The sequence below is a fragment of the Myotis myotis genome, unplaced genomic scaffold, assembly GCF_014108235.1.
Source record: "Myotis myotis isolate mMyoMyo1 unplaced genomic scaffold, mMyoMyo1.p scaffold_m19_p_19, whole genome shotgun sequence".
NCBI classification, from domain to species: Eukaryota; Metazoa; Chordata; class Mammalia; order Chiroptera; family Vespertilionidae; genus Myotis; species Myotis myotis.
This window is the reverse complement of record NW_023416323.1, coordinates 5,291,536-5,310,706: the sequence shown is the minus strand read 5'-3', so window position 1 is coordinate 5,310,706 and position 19,171 is coordinate 5,291,536. Positions and strand designations below refer to the sequence as shown.

At 50.3% G+C, this 19,171-nt stretch overlaps 1 protein-coding gene and 1 long non-coding RNA gene across 3 annotated transcripts in view; one reads left to right on the top strand and one right to left on the bottom strand.

The window, feature by feature from the left end:
* The window catches only part of LOC118674618, a 32,619-nt gene extending 30,801 nt beyond the window's left edge, over positions 1 to 1,818 (bottom strand). The window contains exon 1 of the long non-coding RNA XR_004973679.1: positions 1,407 to 1,818. This is a non-coding gene — a long non-coding RNA (uncharacterized LOC118674618). The remainder of the gene's footprint in view (positions 1 to 1,406) is intronic.
* A 1,120-nt stretch (positions 1,819 to 2,938) lies between these two features.
* On the top strand, positions 2,939 to 15,991 carry LOC118674520 (cytochrome P450 2S1). 2 transcript variants are annotated; one of them, XM_036346410.1, is made up of 9 exons: positions 2,949 to 3,338; positions 4,677 to 4,842; positions 6,662 to 6,811; positions 7,198 to 7,358; positions 7,506 to 7,685; positions 9,372 to 9,513; positions 12,448 to 12,635; positions 14,372 to 14,513; positions 14,597 to 15,991. In XM_036346410.1, exons 1-9 carry the CDS (start codon positions 3,165 to 3,167, stop codon positions 14,776 to 14,778), a joined length of 1,485 nt encoding a protein of 494 aa, XP_036202303.1. In that variant the 5' UTR covers positions 2,949 to 3,164; the 3' UTR covers positions 14,779 to 15,991. The 2 variants fall into 2 exon arrangements, with proteins under 2 accessions (XP_036202304.1, XP_036202303.1); XM_036346411.1 differs by lacking the exon at positions 14,597 to 15,991 and having other exon boundaries at positions 2,939 to 3,338; positions 12,372 to 12,635.
* Positions 15,992 to 19,171: the final 3,180 nt, after the last annotated feature.

Genomic DNA, 19,171 nt, shown 5'->3' with positions numbered 1-19,171 from the left:
TGGGAACATGCCTGTTCCCTAATTCAACAGGGCTTATTGTCTAGCTAAGGCAAATAGGATCAGAAGTAGCTATAAAACAATGGCCAACTATCCTGGATGCAGAAGCCCAGGATAGACATTTATGGACTCATATGGTTCCCTTGGATTTTGGAAATTTTTGGATAGAAAATGTGATCTTCTACTTTGTATCTTAAAACCCAGGCAGTAAACCCTCAATTTTGCGGACCTCGATTTAATGGACTTAGGGTTTAACAGACAAAATTTCATATGTCATATGTGAAAATTAAAACCTTGTTAATTTAAAAATGTTTTTAACCAAGATTTGCTTATAATTAAATTAACAGGTTATTTTGTGTTAATATTTCACTGTTATTTTTAACAAATTTTAGCAAATAGGCCGTATGTTGGAAAAAACACTACAGTAATTTTACTAATATAAATAAATATGACATATCTACAACTATAATCTAACATATTTAAATCCAAGAATCATCTCTCATAAACAATGTTCGGCGAATGATTAGCGAGTGATCACACCGCATCCTGTGTGGTAATCAGTTCTATTGCTTCTTTGTATGAATTTCTGCAGCAGTTTTTGTTATTATTGTTAATCCTCACCTGAGGATATTTTTTCTATTGAGTTTTAGACAGAGTGGAAGAGTGAGAAGGAGGTGGAGGAGGAAAGAGAGAGAGAGAGAGAGAGAGAGAGAGAGAAACATTTATTGATTGGTTCCCTCCCACATGCTCCCTGACCAGGGGCCAGGGATTGAACCAGCAACCCAGGTACATGCCCTTGACCAGGAACTGAACCCTCGACCCTTCAGTGCCCGGGTGTCAGGGGGTGTCGCTCTAACCACTGAGATCACTGGCCAGTGTGTCTGCAGCAGTTTTAATGGCATGCTGGCCTATCTTCCAATGTGTGCTAAGCCAGGCCCCAGCCATGTGCATTTATTTACCCACATAAAAATGGTGATTGCAGCCATTTACTAGGCCTATTCACTATAAATTTAAAATTACAGTAATACATATAGAAAACTTTTCTGTAAAGTTAAACTTTTCATACGTACTTAATTTTAATTACACAATGTGTCTAAATAACTAAAAACAGGTAGATTAACTAATTAGTCAATTTTCTAACATATGCACTTAGAAAACCTACTTTATTATAAAACAGACTTTTGGCTTTAACAGATACCCCACCACCTGAATTAGTCCATTATATGGAGGTTTTACTGTAGTTCAACTGGCTGTCATAGGGACCATTCTCAATAACACTAGAACACTTCCAATGGGAAGGCCAGTGGTGCTCAGTGGCTAGAGTGACACCCTCCCCCCGCCCCACCCCCACCACCTCTGCCCTGGGCACTGGATGGTTGAGAGTTCAGTTCCAGGTCAAGGGCATGTACCTGGGTGCAGGAGTCCTTTGTCTTGAGGCTTTATCTCTCTCTTGCAGACAGGAATCTTATGGGAAGTCTCAAGGAGGGTTTCAGTGGAATATTCATCAGTTTCTAGGTATGCTCCTTCAGGGTCATGGTCTCCACTGATTGCTCAGTGTTAGGGCAGGAGGTCATCAGTCATTGCAGCTGGTCCTGGTGTAGGCCACCATTTCTCTGTTATTCAGAGCTGCATCCCTAAGTCTAAAAGAAAGTCTTGTTTTTAGTTAGGCCTCAATAACAATTAGTTGAAAGAATATTAGCTAACATGCCTTTAACACGTGTGCTATATTCACCTGGCCTTGTTTTAAATTGTGTACACACATGTACCTACTTAATCTTGAAAACTATCCCTATTTTACAAGAGTTAACAGAGGGACAAAGAAGCTAGGCTTCGAACTGTCAATATAAGAAGCATTCAAACCTATGGAGAATTTTTGTGAGTTTATTTAAGCCAAACTCTCAACACTTGCCAGGAAGCAAAAACTCAACGGATTGAGATAATGCTCCAGAGAATGGCAGTTTCACATCTTATTTTATTCATTACAATCAAAAGAGAAGACTTAAGTGGGTTACAGGAAATTCATTTGTGATTAAAGAGGTGGAGAAAGCAAAGCGGGAAACCTCTGGGATTGGATAAAAAGTAAAATGATAGACACCTACTTCTTTTACACAGGTGGTACAGGAGAGTTAACAGTCAACAATGAACATAACAATAAATGAAAAAATTTATGGTCTCTACTCTGGTGCATTGGTTGTGCCCTGAGGATCCAGAAAAGGGGAGTTACCCTGACATTCCAAAGGTATGGTATCCCGGATGCAAAAGATAATAGACAGGCTTAGTTAAGGCCAAATTTGACTTGTGTCAGGAAAGATTCTAGCCTAAGACATGACTACCTGCCATAAACTGCTTTTAGTTTAAAAGTTTTAATTTCAACCATCCTTTGTGGTTACTGTAGGTCTCTGAGTTTGCAAGGCTGCCCCAGAGTTTGTCAGGTTCGCATGTGGCCCCTTTTTGTCCACGGAACTCAGGTAGTCTGGCTTCAACTTGATGTCCCTAACCACTATGCGTACTGCTCAATACATGAATGATTCAACCGATCATGCAGACTGGCCTGGGTTCAAATCCCAGCGCTGCCGCTTGCTAGCTGTGTGGCCTAGGACTTACCTCTCTGAACCTCACACTCTTTATTGTTAGAGGTCAAGCCCCTTCTCCTAGTTCGAGGTGCAGATGTCAGGTGCTGGAGAAAACTGGCTCAAAGACACCGTACAGGCGCGTACAGGCAAACACGGAGGGAGCTGACGGCTTGGAGCGCCTGGGCGCTGGACCCTGATAACACTGAAAAGGGAGGTGGACCTGGGGATAGCAACGGCGAGGGTGTTGGGGGTGAACGCAGGGGGCGGGGTGATCGCCGCCAGGCTCCGGGTGTGGCCTCCTAGAGGCTGCCAAAGTCTCTGGCTTTCAGGTTCCCCCAGTTTGTCCACGCCCTACTCGGGGCCCAAAGCGCTCTCTCCGCTCCCCTGAAAGTGAGAGACTGAAAGGGTGTGTCCCCGACGCCAGGCGGCGACGGCAGTCTGGGAGAAAGAAATCCGGCGGCGGGGAGAGAACCCTGGCGGTAGGCCAGGGTGGGGAGCTCGGTGCCCCGCCTCGCCCCACCTGACTTAGTTGGGAAGGGCGCTGCCCTCCGGCGTGGAGCGTCTGGGAGCTGGAGAAGGAGCCAACCTGCGGAGATGGAGGCGGCCGGCACCTGGGCGCTGCTGCTGCTGGTGGTGCTGCTGCTGCTGCCGCTGGCGCTGCCCGCGATCCGGACCCGAGGTCGCCTGCCCCCCGGGCCCGCGCCGCTGCCGCTGCTGGGGAACCTCCTGCAGCTCCGGCCTGGGGCGCTGTACTTGGGGCTCTTGCGGGTGAGGAGCGGCGGGGTGCCCTGGCGAGGGGCGGGGGCCCAGGGCCAGGAGAGGGAGGGGACTGCGAGGAGAGACACGAAAGTGCCGGGCGGAGAGGTCCTCGGGTGTCCTAGGGAGGAGGCCAGCACGGGGTCCCCGGCAGAGGGGCCGCGGGTGTCTGGGGTGCGGCGGGAGCAGGGATCCAGGACCGGCGTTGTCTGGGGAGAGACGGGGCAGAGCTGGGGAGCAGGCGAGGGGCAGGGAAGCGGGGTCCAGTAGCAGGGGTCCCAGGGCAGAGGAGCCTTCAGCTTCCTGGGGCTGAGCGGGCGCGGGGAGCAAAGCTGGGAGCCGGGAGGGAAGCTGCTAGTGTGATGGTGCTGGGTTTGTCCTCGGGACGGAACAGGTGGGGAGATCCAGGTGAGCTCTCCTGAGGACCCGCAGAGAAGAGGAAGGGGTCTCTGGGGGAAGTGGAGGCAGACGCTGGAGGGTTCCAGGAATCTGTCTGCAGAGAATAGAGGGCTGGAGGTGAGGGGTAGGTGGAGCTGGGAGCTCCTGGGACAGGGAAGGGTAGGAGAGCTAGAAAGAGCGTGAGGCAGTCCCCACCTTTGGGGGTAGGGAGTGGGTGGAAGAAGCCAGAGGTTCCCCATTCCACAGGAATCTGGGCGTCTTCCAGGCATGGCGGCGGGGGGGGGGGGCGGGGGCGGGGGGGGGGCGGGGGCGGGGCGGTGTCCTGGGGAGGGATGGTAGGTGCTCAGCAGTATGTGCTTCAGAATTTGAGGATTTATGGGAGGGGGGTAAGAGATCAGCCTAAGGACTTGTATGCATGCATATAAGCATAACCAATGGACATAAGACACTGAGGGATAGGGGAGGCTAGGGGACTGTCAAGGGCGGGGGAGGAAAAGGACACATATGTAATACCCTTTGTAATACTTTAAGCAATAAAAAAAAAGAAAAAAAATAATAAATAAATATAATTTAAAAAAAAAAGAATTTGAGGATTTAGCAGTGACAGAAAAAGGTGGCTAGGCTGGGCGTGGGGAGAGTTGAGGAGTTATGGGAGCCACAGCTGCAGCTACCCATTTGCTGCCACCCGCCTGAATTGGGAGGGGAGGGGAGGGGAGGGGAGGGGAGGGGAGGGGAGGGGAGGGGAGGGGAGAGGAGGGGAGGGTTCTGGGTTGTCCCCAAGTCAGAAGTTGGGCTCCGCAGGAGGTGAGAGGATAGGCTAGCCAGGGCTGGGGGGACAGTTTGCAGACCTGAGGGGTCGTTTCTAGCAGGTGGCTCATCCAGCGACAGGGGCCATGCTGGAGACTTGGAGACTGAACGAGGCCCCACCCCCTTTTCTCTCCCTGCCCCCAGCTGAGTAAGAAGTATGGACCAGTGTTCACCGTGCACCTGGGACCCTGGCGGCGCGTGGTGGTCCTGGTTGGGCACAAGGCTGTGCAGGAGGCCCTGGGAGGTCAGGCTGAGGAGTTCAGCGGGCGGGGGATGTTGGCAACACTGGACCCGACTTTTGACGGCCATGGTGAGTCATGAGTGGAGCCTGCTTCCGCATGCATGTGACCTTCGTGCAAGGCTCAGTGTTGCTGGGCCTCTGTTTTCTCATCCATAAAATGGAATGATAATAGTGCCTGTACATAGGGTTGCAGTGCGGATTGAATGAGGACTGGGTTTTGCACAAAACCAGCACTTGGTAGTCACCAGGGTGTGGTAGGGTTATGTCTGGGCCAGGTGAAACCTCCAGGGCTGGGAGGGAGGGGCAAACTTTCAAGGCACTGGGCATTAACTGATGTGTAGAAACTATTATCTGTGCTAAGACTGAAAGCCAGAGTTCCGCGCTGCAGTGACTAAACAGCCCGGTCTGGCTCCCCCACAGAGCCTCACCAGTGGGGAGACAGACCTGTCACCAGATAGTGACAGCCTGGAGAGGTCAGGGATGAGGAAGGGGCTGGCAGAGGGGTCAGGGCCAGGATGGGGGAAGCCCTGGGACTCTAGGAATAGGAGGAGGCTCTTGACCCAGCCTGCTTGCTGGGTGTCCAAGGTGTCTTCCTGAAAGGTGGGGTATCTGAGCAGAGACTCACAGAACAAGTGGGAAAGGTGTTCCTGGCGGAGACCAGTTAGCACAAATGCATGGAAGTGCGAAGTATTCACCCATTCAACTGACAAGTTTTCATTATGCCTGGTCCTGCCCTGGGTACTGGGGATACAGAGGTAACTGAGATAGATGTGGTGTCCCGTCTTACAGTGTGGGGGGAGAATGGGAGAATTCTGGGAAGGCTTCTCAGAGGAGATGACATTTGAGTGGAGACGTGAAGGATAAATGGAGTTAGTTCAGGGGGAGCTGAGTGAGCCAGGCAAGGGGGGGAATCCTGCCACTTTTGAGGAAGTGAGAGAAGACAGTGCCATTGTAGTGGGATGAGTAATAAAGCTGACGTTAGCAGTGTCAGGTCATGCAGGGCCTGAGTCCTGCCACCGCGTTTGGCTTCGGGCTTTCTGGAGGAGCAATAGATATTAAGCAGGGAAAGGGTACAGAGTTAGAAAGGTCCCTGATTGCTGTGTGGGAGCCCAGGGAGGGGATTGGGCTGGATCATGGCTGGGGCCTCGGGGTTGGGGGGGTGGGGGGGGGATTTGGAGAGGAATCCAGGACTCCAAACAGGAGTGGGGGGGAGGGGGGTGGCAGGGCTAAGAACAGGGAGGAGGAGAGATGGGGACACAGTGGATGGGTGGGTGTATGGGCCAGTTGGGGACACAGTGGATGGGTGGGTGTATGGGGACCCTGGGAGGAGGCATCCAAGAGGCCATTACAGGCCGGAATTCTACAAGTGGGAGCACTGAGCTCAGAGCAGGGAAGGGTCCATCCAGGGCAGGTCTCTGAGATAAGGGAGGAAAACTGCAACTCCACCCTCTTCCCTCCCTGTTCAACCTCCAGACAACGTGGGGCAGGGGACCACACAGTACTCCGTAAATGCTGGGATGGAAGGAAGGAAGAAGAGGAAGGGAGGATAAAAGTATGGGTGGGTAAAAAGAGGAGTAAAAAGATGGAAGGAAGGAAGGAAGGAAGGAAGGAAGGAAGGAAGGAAGGAAGGAAGGGATCTTCACTCACCTGGTTGATCACAGAACAGGAGCCTGGATAATCCCAGTTACCAACTTCTCAGGAAAATGTCACCCTCTGCCTCAAGGGCAGGTATTTATTAAGCACCTACTGAGTCCTCATCTCTGGACTAGGTAGATGTGGACTCAGGACAGGGCCCGAAGAACCCCCTCTGGGCACTTCGGAAGGAAGGGGTAGTCCTAGGGTATGGAGAGAGAGGCCAGTCGCTCCTTGAGTCTGGCCTTCTGTGCAGGGGTTTTCTTCTCCAATGGGGAGCGGTGGCGGCAGCTGAGGAGGTTTACCATGCTCACTCTGCGGGACCTGGGCATGGGGAAGCGAGAAGGCGAGGAGCTGATCCAGGCTGAGGCCCGGTGTCTGGTGGAGGCCTTCCAGGGAACAGCAGGTGAGCAGGGCAGGGGTCCTGAGTGAGTGTGGGGAGGACCCTCCCATGGTGCCTGGGCTGGGGGCTCTATTCACCTCCACCTCTAGCTCCTTCTTTACCTCTGTCGCTGTCCTGCCGTCTCCCTGAGAGTCTCTGTGTCCCTGGTATTGTCACATCACTTTTCTGCCTCTTTCTCTCTCCACTTCTGTTTTTCTCTCCTGTAAATTTCTCTGTCTCTCTCCTTGCCTGTTTGTCTGTGTCTCTTTCTCTCTGTCCTTGTCTGTTTCTCTGTCCCTGTCTGTCTGTCTCTGTCTCGATGCCTTTCTCTTTGTGGCTGTTTCTGGCCCCCATGGAGTCGGTCATCTCCAATTCCATCACAACACTTCTCCTTGCCTCCTCCCCACCAGGACAGCCATTTGACCCCTCCCTGCTGCTGGCCCAGGCCACCTCCAATGTTGCCTGTTCCCTCACCGTGGGCCTCCGTTTTCCCTACGAGGATGAGGAGTTCCAGGCTGTGGTCCAGGCTGCTGGTGGCATCCTGCTGGGGATCAGCTCCCCTTGGGGCCAGGTAAGCGGTGAGACCCCCTCTCCAACGACTTTCCCCAAACGTTCCAGCCTTCCTCTTCCAGGCAACCCCCAGAGCACCCCATCCACCTGCCCCTCCGCCTTGGTGCAGGGCCAGGCCCCATGGAAAGAGCTGCCCTTCTCCCCACAGACCTATGAGATGTTCTCCTGGCTCCTGCAGCGCCTTCCAGGCTCCCGAACCCAGCTCCTCAGCCATGTGAGCACCCTGGCCACCTTCGCCATTGAGCAGGTGCAGCGGCACCAGGGGAGCCTGGACCCCTCAGGCCCTGCACGCGATGTTGTGGATGCCTTCCTGCTGAAGATGGCAAAGGTGGGGGAAGGTGGAGGTTTGGAGGCGCTCCTGAATGGGTATGGTGGCCTGGCTGCCTGACACCCAGGTGTGTCTGTGCATGTGTGTGCATATCTCTTCTTTCTAATGCATTGTTCTCTCTGCCTCTCCCTACCCCTACTTCATGAGTATCCAAGTCTCTTGCAATTCTCCCCTCTCCTCCCTCCAACCTCACCCCCATGCCCAGTGACCTGCCACTAGCAATGGCCACCATTGCTTCACCCCACTCCCCACCCCTGCCCCCCCTACCCACACAGGATACTTCCTAAGACTTAGTCATTTCCTTATGAAACCTTGCATTAGCCAATTATAATAATAAAGTGTGCTTTATTAATTATATAAAAACAATTTATTATTATGTGAGAAAATGAGAATTCAGGGGACTCCTGTGGAAATAACTAGTTTTGCATTGTACAAACTTTGGAATTATGGCAGCTATTCAGGGCCACATCCTTTGAATAAATGCAGCCACCTTGTTCATGGAGCGAGAATTTTTTTCTTATATATGTGGCCCCATTTCTTTTTTATTTTTTTTAATTAAAAATATAACTGTAGTAAAATACACATAACATGAAATTCACCATCTTAACCATTTTTGAGTGTACAGTTCAACAGTGTTAAGTGTGTTTATATTGTTGTGCAACCAGTCTCCAGCACTCCTTTCAACTTGCAAAGCTGAAGTGCTATACTCTCAACATCACCCCATTTCCCCAGCCCAGCTCCTGGCAAGCACCAATCTATTTTCTGTCTTCATTAATTTGCCTTCTCTAGGTGCCTCATATAAGTATTAGACCATACAGTATTAGACCTTTTTAACTACTTTATTTCATTTAGCATAATGTCCTCAGGTTCCTCTATGTTGTAGCATATGTTGGGATTTCCTTTCTTTTCTTTTTTTAGTATATTTTTATTGATTTCAGAGAGGAAGGCAGAGGGAGATAGAGATTAGAAACATCAGTAATGAGAGAGAATCATCGATTGGCTGCCTTTTGCACACCCCACACTGGGGATCAAGTCCACAACCCGGGCATGTGCCCTGACCAGGAATTGAACTGTGACCTCCTGGTTCATGGGTAGATGCTCAACCACTGATCCACACTAGCTGGACAAGGGCTATCCTTTCTTTTTAAGGCTGAATCATATTCCATGGTATGGATAGACCACATTTCATGTATCCGTTCATCCATTGATAGGCACCTGGCTTACTTCCACCTTTTAGCTATTGTGGCTCACACCACTGTGAATATGAGTGTACAAATAATCTCTTCGAGACCCTGCTTTCAATTCTTTTGGAGATAAGTCCGGAAGTGGAAGTGCTGGATCGTCTCATTATCCTATTTGAATTTTTTTGAGAAACTGTGATACCATTTTCCAGAGCAGCTGCACCATTTTACATTCTCACCAATGGTGACATTGGTTCCAATTTCCCCACATCCCCACCAACACTTGTCATTTTCTGTTTGCGTGTTTATGATGGCCATTCTCTTTCATTTTGAAAACATTTCAACCAGACAGAATAATATCAAGAGCCCACATCCTGACTTTCCCAAACATTTATTTAAACTCCTTGACAAAGCTTGAACTTGCTGTGCTACCCGAAGCCCAGCTGGGCGGCCCCCGCTACCTGCAGGTTGTGTTCTCTGAGCCCCTCTGCCTGGTTTCTTCCAGGAGGAATGTGATTCAAACACAGAATTCACTGACAAGAACTTGTTGATGACTGTCATTTATCTGCTGTTCGCGGGGACGGTGACCGTCAGCGCCACGGTCCGCTACACCCTCCTGCTCCTGCTGAAATACCCTCAGGTCCAAGGTAGGAGCCTTTTCTACCAGCCAGGCCCTGGTAGCAGAAGCGAGAGCTGGAGAGGAAGAATGTTCAGGAAAGTGGGCAGCCTGAGCCCAGAGCTGGAGGTGACCATGAGCCTGGCATCTGGGGTGTCTGAGGCGCGAGAAGTGGAGGGACTGTTGGTTGTCGAATGAGGCATAGTGAGAAATGAGGCAGAGGATGTCTCGGGGCCTGGTCCCTTAATCCTGAGCAATGGAGATCCATGGAAGGATGTTGGGCAGGGGGAGGTGGGGTCGAATTAGCATTTTAGAGAAATTCTTTGGGCTTCCATGAAGTAGGAGGGAAGCCTGGGTAGGGACCTGGGTGGGAGAGGACAGGGCTTGATCAAGCTGTGGGGAGAAAAGAAGGGGCCAAGTGGGCAGGTGGTAGAGAAAGATAGGGAGGGAGACATTCAGAGGCAGGCCCAGAGCCCTAGCCATGGGCTTGGGGAACCGGGGGGAAGCTACCCCGAGATGGAAACAGAAAGGAAGAGAGACTGTTTCAGGGAAGACACTGAGGCCAGTTTGGGACACTTGAGTGTGAGGGGCCTGGGACCACCTGTGAGGAGGCACCCAGGAGGGTCAGGACAGAAGATGAAAAACAAATTGAGGTCCTGAGAGCACAGGCTGGAACTGAAGCTGGGATGGTAAGGAACAGTATAAGGCTGCTAATAAGCCCCAAGGAACCCCAGCATCTCACATTGGGCAGATAAATGCTGTTGAGCTAGTGGGGTGGGGTGGGCTGACCTGGAAGATGGTGTTAGGTCGCCAAAGGAGGAACACACAAGGCCAGAGTGGTGAGGGATTACGGTGAGGGATTACGAATTTATTCGATCATCCACACACCAGTGGCTGTCCCTGGGTGGCTCCAGCACCCAGTGAGGGGAGTCAGCGGCTTTTAAAGGTCTGGCTTTTAAAGGTCTTTTGGCGGGATTTTTCTGGGCGGAGACTTCTTTATACATACCCAAAGCTGAGAGAATGGGAATGTGGTCACGGCAAGTGAAAAGTGGTCTTCAGCAAAGGGAATGTCCATAGTGAAGTGACCTGAAAAGCCAGTTCCCAGCGGGGGAAGGGTATCAACTCAATTGCTCCATCAAACCTAACATTCCAGCCTTTTTGTTTTATGGAATAGGGACAAAGGTCATATCTTCTGTAATTGCTTCCTGCTGAGGTGGGATGGAATGGACGTTGATAGTAGTGGGCTGGACGAGGGGGCAGCAGCTTGATTTCCCCAAGAGACTGGTTGGTCAAGGCTCAAAAACGGCCCTGTTGAGTGACTTGGGAGGTGAAAGCTGGTCCTGAGGCTGCCACAGCATCACTTGTCTGGTTTTGCTGCTTTTCTGGGCCTGGAGCTGAAATACAACCGAGACCTAGATGTTATTTTTAGGGGGAAAAGAGTAGGAGTCTCAGTTGGCTCACTAGTGATTGAAAGGGGAGAATAGGTTACCCTGGGGGTGAGGTTCTTGTTTTCCCAGTTTTGCCCCTTGCTGGGCATCCACATGTTTCTTTTTTTCTTTTTTAAATATTAACTCATTTAATTCTTTTTTTTAATATATTTTATTGATTTTTTACAGAGAGGAAGGGAAAGGGGTAGAGAGTTAGAAACATTGATGAGAGAGAAACATCGATCAGCTACCTCCTGCACACCTCCTACTGGGGATGTGCCCGAAACCCAGGTACATGCCCTTGGCCTGAATGGAACCGGGACCCTTCCGTCCAAAGGCCGACATTCCATCCACCAAGCCAAACCAGCCAGGGCCACATGTTTCTTATAGGTCCTGAGACAATGTTTCAAAATAGGTAGAGCAGTGGTTAAGCTCCCGATGGCAGTTCCAACCCCTGCTGTGATGCTGAGAGTTATGAGGAGAGGGATTATCTGGACTCCTCTTTTGTGTCAGATATGATGGGTTACGGGGACAGGTAAAGACTGATTATTGGGGACTACATCTACATTGGGTGAGAGACAAGAGTACAGGTTCCTGTCCAGCTGATGGGGAGACAGATGTATGTGTTTTCCCCACAGAGGAAGAAAAATCCCTGATCATGGAGACAAGCTGATAGGTGTAAGGGGAAGAGGTGGACTAAAGGATAGGAGGTTCTTTTTCTAGTTCTGCACTCCAAGCTGAGAGGGTAGTCGCCATGGCACTGCCAAGAAGGGGCGACAGATGAGTGGTTGAGATTTTATTGCAGTGAAAGTGGGAGGGAATGTTAGAATGGGCTGTTGTCCAAGGGAAAAGAGAAAGGGAAGGAAAGGACAGGTGAAGCCAGGGGCCAGGATGGCTGGATAAGAAGTAAGACACTGCACTCAGACCAGCCAAATTGTTAGGTTTGTGGAGAAATTGAGTTGATTCCCCTCCCCCCACCCCCAACTGGCTTTTCAGGGCACTTCACTATGGACATTCCCTTTGCTGAAGACCACTTTTCACTTGCGGTGACCACATTCCATTCTCTCCCCTCCGGCATAAAGAAGTCTCCGCCCAGAAAAATCCCGCCAAAGGACCTTTAAAAGCCGCCGACTCCCCTCACTGGGTGCTGGAGCCACCCAGGGTCAGCCACTGGTGTGCGGATCCCTCACCACTCTGGCCTCGTGTGTTCCTCCTTCGTTGACCTAACAGATGGAACTTGAGGTCTGGTGGGTGGATTAGAGTCAGCTGTGATTTCAGCTCTCTGGGCCTCGGTTTCCTCGTTTGGGAAATGCAGGTAGATACTGGTACCTAGCTCACAGAATAGCTGAGGGAGTTAAGATAGGAGAGAAGCAGTGCCCAGCACACAGGATGTGTGGGACCTGGGCTCAGGGAGGGCTGGGAGGCTTTTCCTCTTACCCACCAGCCACATCCCTAACCACAGCTGCTCAAGAAGATGGGGCTCCCAGGGGAGAGGTCCCGACCCCTCTGACCTCCAGTCCTCCTCTTCTTGGGGGCAGAACGCGTGCACGAGGAACTGACAAGGGAGCTGGGTGCTGGCCGGGCGCCAGGCCTGGGGGACCGAGCTCGCCTCCCATACACGGATGCGGTTCTGCACGAGGCGCAGCGGCTGCTGGCACTGGTGCCCATGGGGATACCCCGAGCCCTCACAAAGACCACCTGCTTCCGAGGATACACCCTGCCCCAGGTGGGTCTGCAGTGCAGCCATGCCCAGTAGTATCTCTGCCTTAGGCCTGAGTCTGTTGTTATCTGTGTCTCTCTGACTTTTTCTGGATCTTGGTCTCTCTCTTTCTGTATCTTCCTCCTCTCTTCTCCCCCTCCTCCCCCTCCTCCCCCTCCTCCCCCTCCTTCCTCTCCTCCTCCTCTTCTCCCCATCTCAGTTCCTGTCCCTTCACTAGAGAGCAACTTGGAGCCAGCACCACCAGGGGGCGATGTCTCCTCAGAAACCTAAGGCACCTTCTGATAAACTTCCTCCTTGAGCTTCATTGTAGTAGAATCGATCCTTGGCGGTTGCAATCCAGTCATTTATCTGGCACCTTGGACAAATCCCTTCCCCCCTCGGAGTCTCCACCTACCCCTCTTCTAAATTGGGAAAGATAATAGTATTAACCAGGATTGCAAGGAATCTTATGAGGCAATGCTTGCTAAGCACCAACTTGGCTCTCCGTACCTGAGGGTGGCAGTCTTGTGCATGAGGCAGCAGCAGGGACTATTGTTAACACAGTGACTGTGCAATGACAACCACTACTGATGGTGACAACAGTAATAATGATTGAGGACCTGCTCTGTGCCAGGTGTTTAGATTTCAGAGCAATCCTACACCACTAACATGCCCATCTTACAGATGAGAAAACTGAGACCCTGATAGGTTAGAAGACTTGCCAGGGTCACCCAGCCCACAAGTGGCCAGGGAAAGATATTAACCCAAGCCTATGCTTTAACCACTGCTATCTGCCTTTCTCTTATTTTAATAGCAATAGCATGACCCTATCTTTTCCTATAGTCCTCTCACCTCCCCAGCTCAGAGCCCATTAGCCAGAGTTCCTAGCAATGGAGGTCTCTCGCTCTTGCTCCCCTCACTCCCTACCTTCCTTCACCCTCCAACACAGTCCTGGGAACATGGCAACTCTGATCTCAGCTGAAGGGGCTGCCACTCTCCCTGAACTTGGACCAGTGGGGGGTGGTGGGGGAGGCAGGGGGCAGACGCTCAATGGAGGAGCTGCCTTAAGCTGGCAGTTGGACATCGCCCGAGGGCTCCCAGACTGCGAGAGGGAGCAGGCCAGGCTGAGGGACCCGCCTCTCAAGTGCACAAATCTCATGCACCAGGCCTCTACTTTAAAAATAACAAGCTCTGACCCTAGCCGGTTTGGCTCAGCCTATGAACTGAAGGGTCCCTGGTTCAATTCCCGGTCAGGGCACATGCCTGGGTTGCAGGCTCAATCCCCCGTAGAGGGTGTGCAGGAGGCAGCTGATCAATGATTCTCTCTCATCATTGATATTTCTATCTCTCTTTCCCTCTCCCTTCCTCTCTGAAATCAATAAAATATGTATTAAAAAAATAAAATAACAAGCTCTGCTGTGTCAAATGTTGCCTTGGGCAAGTTGCTTAAGTTCCTTGGGCCTCAGTTTTCCCATCTTTAAAATGGAGATCATATTAGTAACTGCTTCCTAGGCTTGTTAAAACATATAGTGAGTTTACATGTGTGGTTGTGTGTGTGTGTAAGTGGAAGACATGTACCTATTACATGTGAGGTAAAATACATAAAATGCTTAATAAACTGCTTGGCCCGTAATAAGCTTGTTACATGTTGATGCTATTACGTTTTGTGAACTGGTGTCCGTGACAGTGCAGATTCCTGCGCTCTGCCGCCCAGAACCTGGGTGGTGAAAGATATTTGTAGTTCTATTATGATTTCCCCTCAGGGCACTGAGGTCTTCCCCCTCCTGGGCTCTGTCCTGCATGACCCCGAAGTCTTCAAGCAGCCAGAGGAGTTCAACCCAGGCCGATTTCTGGATGCAGATGGAAGGTTCAAGAAGCAGGAGGCATTCCTGCCCTTCTCCTTAGGTATCTACTGGGTCGGTTCCTGCCCACCCACTGGCTGGGGTGTGAGGAGGGCTAACCCAGCCCTATCTCCCTCTTCCCTCCAGGTAAGCGTGTCTGCCTCGGGGAGGGCCTGGCACGAGCGGAGCTGTTCCTTCTCGTCACTGCCATCCTGCAGGCCTTCTCCCTGGAGAGCCCATGCCCAGTGGGTGATGTGAGTCTCCAGCCAGCTGTCAGTGGCCTTTTCAACATCCCCCCAGCCTTCCAGCTGCAAGTCCGTCCCCGCTGACCTTCATCCCACCCCATCGTGTGGAACAAATGAAGAAGAGGGTATTGGGAGGTAGCAGCCTCGACCTTGGGCCTGGACATGGCTGTGTCCAGAGCCATGTCTACACCACAGGAAACCACATTCGCACACCTGTAGTTGTATTTGAGAGTCAGTCACACAGATACTCGTCCGCAGGGCCACACTCACTGAACCACACACCCATACACAACCACAAGGCAGCTCAGCCACACAAGCTTTCTATAGACATAAATTTAGTCTTTCTGGAATCATAACCACATGCCCAGATGACCCACCAACTTGCATACAAGGTAAGTCCCCTGGACTCACAACCCATGTGTGGCAGTTCCTCCGTATTCTCGGCCTACATGCCCTCTTCACTCATCACACTTAACAGCACCACCGTCTCCAGGAGCCTGGGGCAGGGAACAGGCACCTTCCTGGGCCACGTCTCCTCGCAGAGAGACTACCCTCAGCCCTCGAGGGACCACACCATTACCCAGGCACGTGACTCACCAGCCACACTCTCCCAACCACTGAACCACAGTGCCAGCTCACACCTGACTTCGTCCTGACTCCCAGATATCTTCCTACTGAGACAGTCTCACCCTGGCCTTCCCACCTTCAGCCTTCAAGGACCTTTTCCAAACACCCTGATCCCTAAATTCTCCCAACTACAGATATACCCTCATTGTGCAGTTATGCACACAGAGCTGGGAACCAAGTAAACTAGGACACACGGGACCCTCAGACCATGTTATATAACCATGTTGAAAGCCTCTCCTGCTTCCTCAACACACACTGACCCACCGTCCCTCCTCAAAGTCCCACGTAGAAACGGGAGAAGGGGCTAGAGCAGCGGTTCTCAACCTTCCTAATGCCGCGACCCTTTAATACAGTTCCTCATGTTGTGGTGACCCCCAATTTCATTGTTACAAATTGAACATAATTAAAACATAGTGATTCATCACAAAAACAATATGTAATTACATATGTGTTTTCTGATGGTCTTAGGCAACCCCTGTGAAAGGGTCGTTCGACCCCCAAAGGGGTCGCGACCCACAGGTTGAGAACACTGGGCTAGAGGAACAAGTAGAGGCCAGATTCCAACTCCCCGTGTCAGGGAAGAGACCAGATCTGCTAGCCTTGTGACTCGGAAGGTCCCTGTTTTGTAATAAAAGTTTGTTTCTGGCCTGTGGTCCAGCCCCGTGGCAGAGCCTGGTGTGTGTGTGACAGTGTCTGACATTGTGAGTAAGGGGTGGGGATGGGGGCGTCCACCCCTCCCTGGAGGCTGGGCGGGACCTGAAAAACATGGCCCCCGCCCACCCTGGCTGTTGACATCAGTACCAGATGTGGGGAGGAGGGGCCTGTCCTGGGCTTACTTCCCGGGAGGCCGGGAGGCCGGGGGGGGGGGGGGGGGGGGGGGGGGGGGGGGGGGGGGGGGGAGGTAACCTCCAAACAGCTGGCCTGGACCCTGGACAGGGTGGGCCTCAGCCAGGGAAAGCCTGAAAATGGCCCATCCAATCCCTGGGAACTCTCCCAATCTAAAAGCAGATTCTGAAACACAAGCCCTAACCCTACTTCCGCCTCTTTTAAACCGATTTCCTTCTTTAAGAAACCAGAAGCATCGTTTTATTTGTTAATTAGTAAGGAAGTTTTCAAACACAGAAGTAGACTAGTAAAATCACCAATCTCATTTGACATCCATCACCTTCCTGCTTTTTATTTCATCCACTTTTCTGCTAGTTTTATGACAATTTTCAAGATTCAAAATTCCAGTAAAGCTGAGGGATTATTGGGGAACTGCCATGTGCCCCTGGCTTCAGTTGGCTTTAGTACATGTCTTTCCACCTGTCCATCCAGCTCATTTTTCTAGGAGTTTCAAAGTAACCTGCAGACAGTTTATCTGACCCCTGAATGCTTTAGCAATGCATGTATCATTAAAGTTTTTTTTAATTTATTGATTTTAAAGCAAGAGAGGACATCAATTTGTTGTCCCACTTATCCATGCATTCATTGATTAATTCTTGTATGTGCCCTGACCTGGCATCAAACCTGCAACCTCGGTGTATTGAGACAATGCTCTAACTGACTGAGCTACCGAAAGTTTTGTGTTTTGGGTTTTTCTCCTCTGATGCTATCACTTTATTTTTTAGTTTACTTTCTATAGAGGTAGCCCAGAACATCCTAACTTTGCCATTTTTCAGCTGATCACAGCCTGACTGAGGAGGTAGCATCTGAGAGATGTACTAAATTTCAAAAAAGAAATGTGAAAAATTCTGGGACTTAGTAGAAACAAAATGCAAGCTAAGTTCTGGGATGTACTGTTACTGTGTTTTAATATGTCAGTGCTGTGGGCAAAAAAAGGGACCACATACTAAACCTGATAAGCTCAGGGGAGGCCTGCATGACGGCCTTGTCAACGCAGACTGAAAGTAACCACATGGGACAGTGTGACCATAATTCCTAACTAAAAGCAGGTCATGGCCCGTAGCCTGTCCTGGGCCTGTAGCTTCCTTGACAAAGGTCAACCTTTCCTTAAGTGAGCCTGCCTTTTTGCATCTAAGGCAGCTGTGGGCAAACTATGGCCCGCGGGCCGGATCCGGCCCGTTTGAAATGAATAAAACTAAAAAAAAAAAAAAGACCGTACCCTTTTATGTAATGATGTTTACTTTGAATTTATATTAGTTCACACAAACACTCCATCCATGCTTTTGTTCCGGCCCTCCGGTCCAGTTTAAGAACCCATTGTGGCCCTCGAGTCAAAAAGTTTGCCCACCCCTGATCTAAGGTAACATACCTTTGAAATGTTAGAGTAATCTTTCCCAGACCCCGCAGGGCACACCCAAGGAACCAGAGCTGAGACCACAGAAGCCCTTGCTGTTATCTGTTCTTCCACATACCATCTCTATGTGCTGTAATTGCTCACTATCCTGTAAAAGAAGTACGTATCCATTTTACTTTTCATCCAATCTCAGAGATTGCCCCTGCTCCACCCGCCACCCCTTCCTCCACCTTTGCTTTCTCCCCTCCCCTAAATCTACCACCAATAGATTTCATGTAACCCACCCTACACCTCCCCCTCTGATTCTAAGGTATAAAATAAGCTGCAAAACTGCCATTCTCTGTAGCTTTTCTCAATCCGTTGAAATTTTTGATTCCTGGCCATCGTCATCAGTTTAGCTCAAATACACTCATAAAAATTCTTTTCAGGTTTGGACGTGTCTCACATCAACAGTGTGATGTGAAAAGGAATGAATGATGTTTAAGGTTTTCTCCTTTTAAATTAAAGCGATGACTTGCTTTCTTTAGCACTCAAAATTCACATCCAGGGAAGCTTGGGATCGGGGATACTAGCAAACTTTTTTCTGTAAGGAAGGATGGACCTTGAACTGCATCAGTGTGAAAGGTGATGCGTGTTATGATGATTTTAGTTTGGGTGTGTGTGGTAAAATATGCATTACAATATCATTTTAACCATTAGTGTACAATTCAGTAGCATTATATACGTTTATAATGTATCTGTATTCAAAATTTCATCTGCAACAAAGAGGCTTAACTTTTTAAAACAATAACCCCCCCCCCCCCCTTTAAAATTTGCTTTTCAAAAGTTACAACCACAGGCGCTCTCCCTCAGGACACATGCCCTGGTTGCCATTCTCTTCCCTCTCTCCTTCCCCCACAGCCACGTATTCCCATCCACTAAGGGACCTCACTGAGGTGAGGCTTGTCACCAGGGGAGCAATGGGCAGCAGCACCTCTTCCAGGGCTAACCCCCTGACCCTGTCTCCAAGGCCCCCTTTTCTCTGACGTCACAGCCAAAGCAGCCCAGCCTAGGCCCTCCTGTTGCTTCTTCCATGCCCTTCCTCTTTTCACTGTCCTAAGTATGATTTTGCTGCCATCAATAAATTCTTACTTGCTTTTCTACAAAAAAAAAGAAAAAGTTACAACCGCAATACCTATTTTGACACCTCTCACTATTAGCAGCTCTTCAGTGTCAGTGTTCATGTTTCCCTGACAGTCTCATAAACGTAATTTATAACTGGGTTTGTTCAAACAAGGACCCAAAGCCTCACCATACAGTGCCTTTGTACCATCTTACATCTTTGAAATCTTCAACCATTCTCTAACATTTTGTGTGCCACTTTTTTGTTTGTTTGTTTCAGGGAGGAAGGGAGAGGAAGAGAGAGATAGAAACATCAATGATGAAAGAGAATCATTGATCAGCTGCCTCCTGCATGCCCTCGACTGGGAATTGAGCCTAAAACCCAGGCATGTGCCCTAGCCAGGGATCGAACCCTAACCCCCTGATTCACAGCTGAACGCTCAACCACTATTAGTAAGCCACACCTGCCAGGCACCACTTATTTCTTGAAGAAATGTGTGCTTTACAATT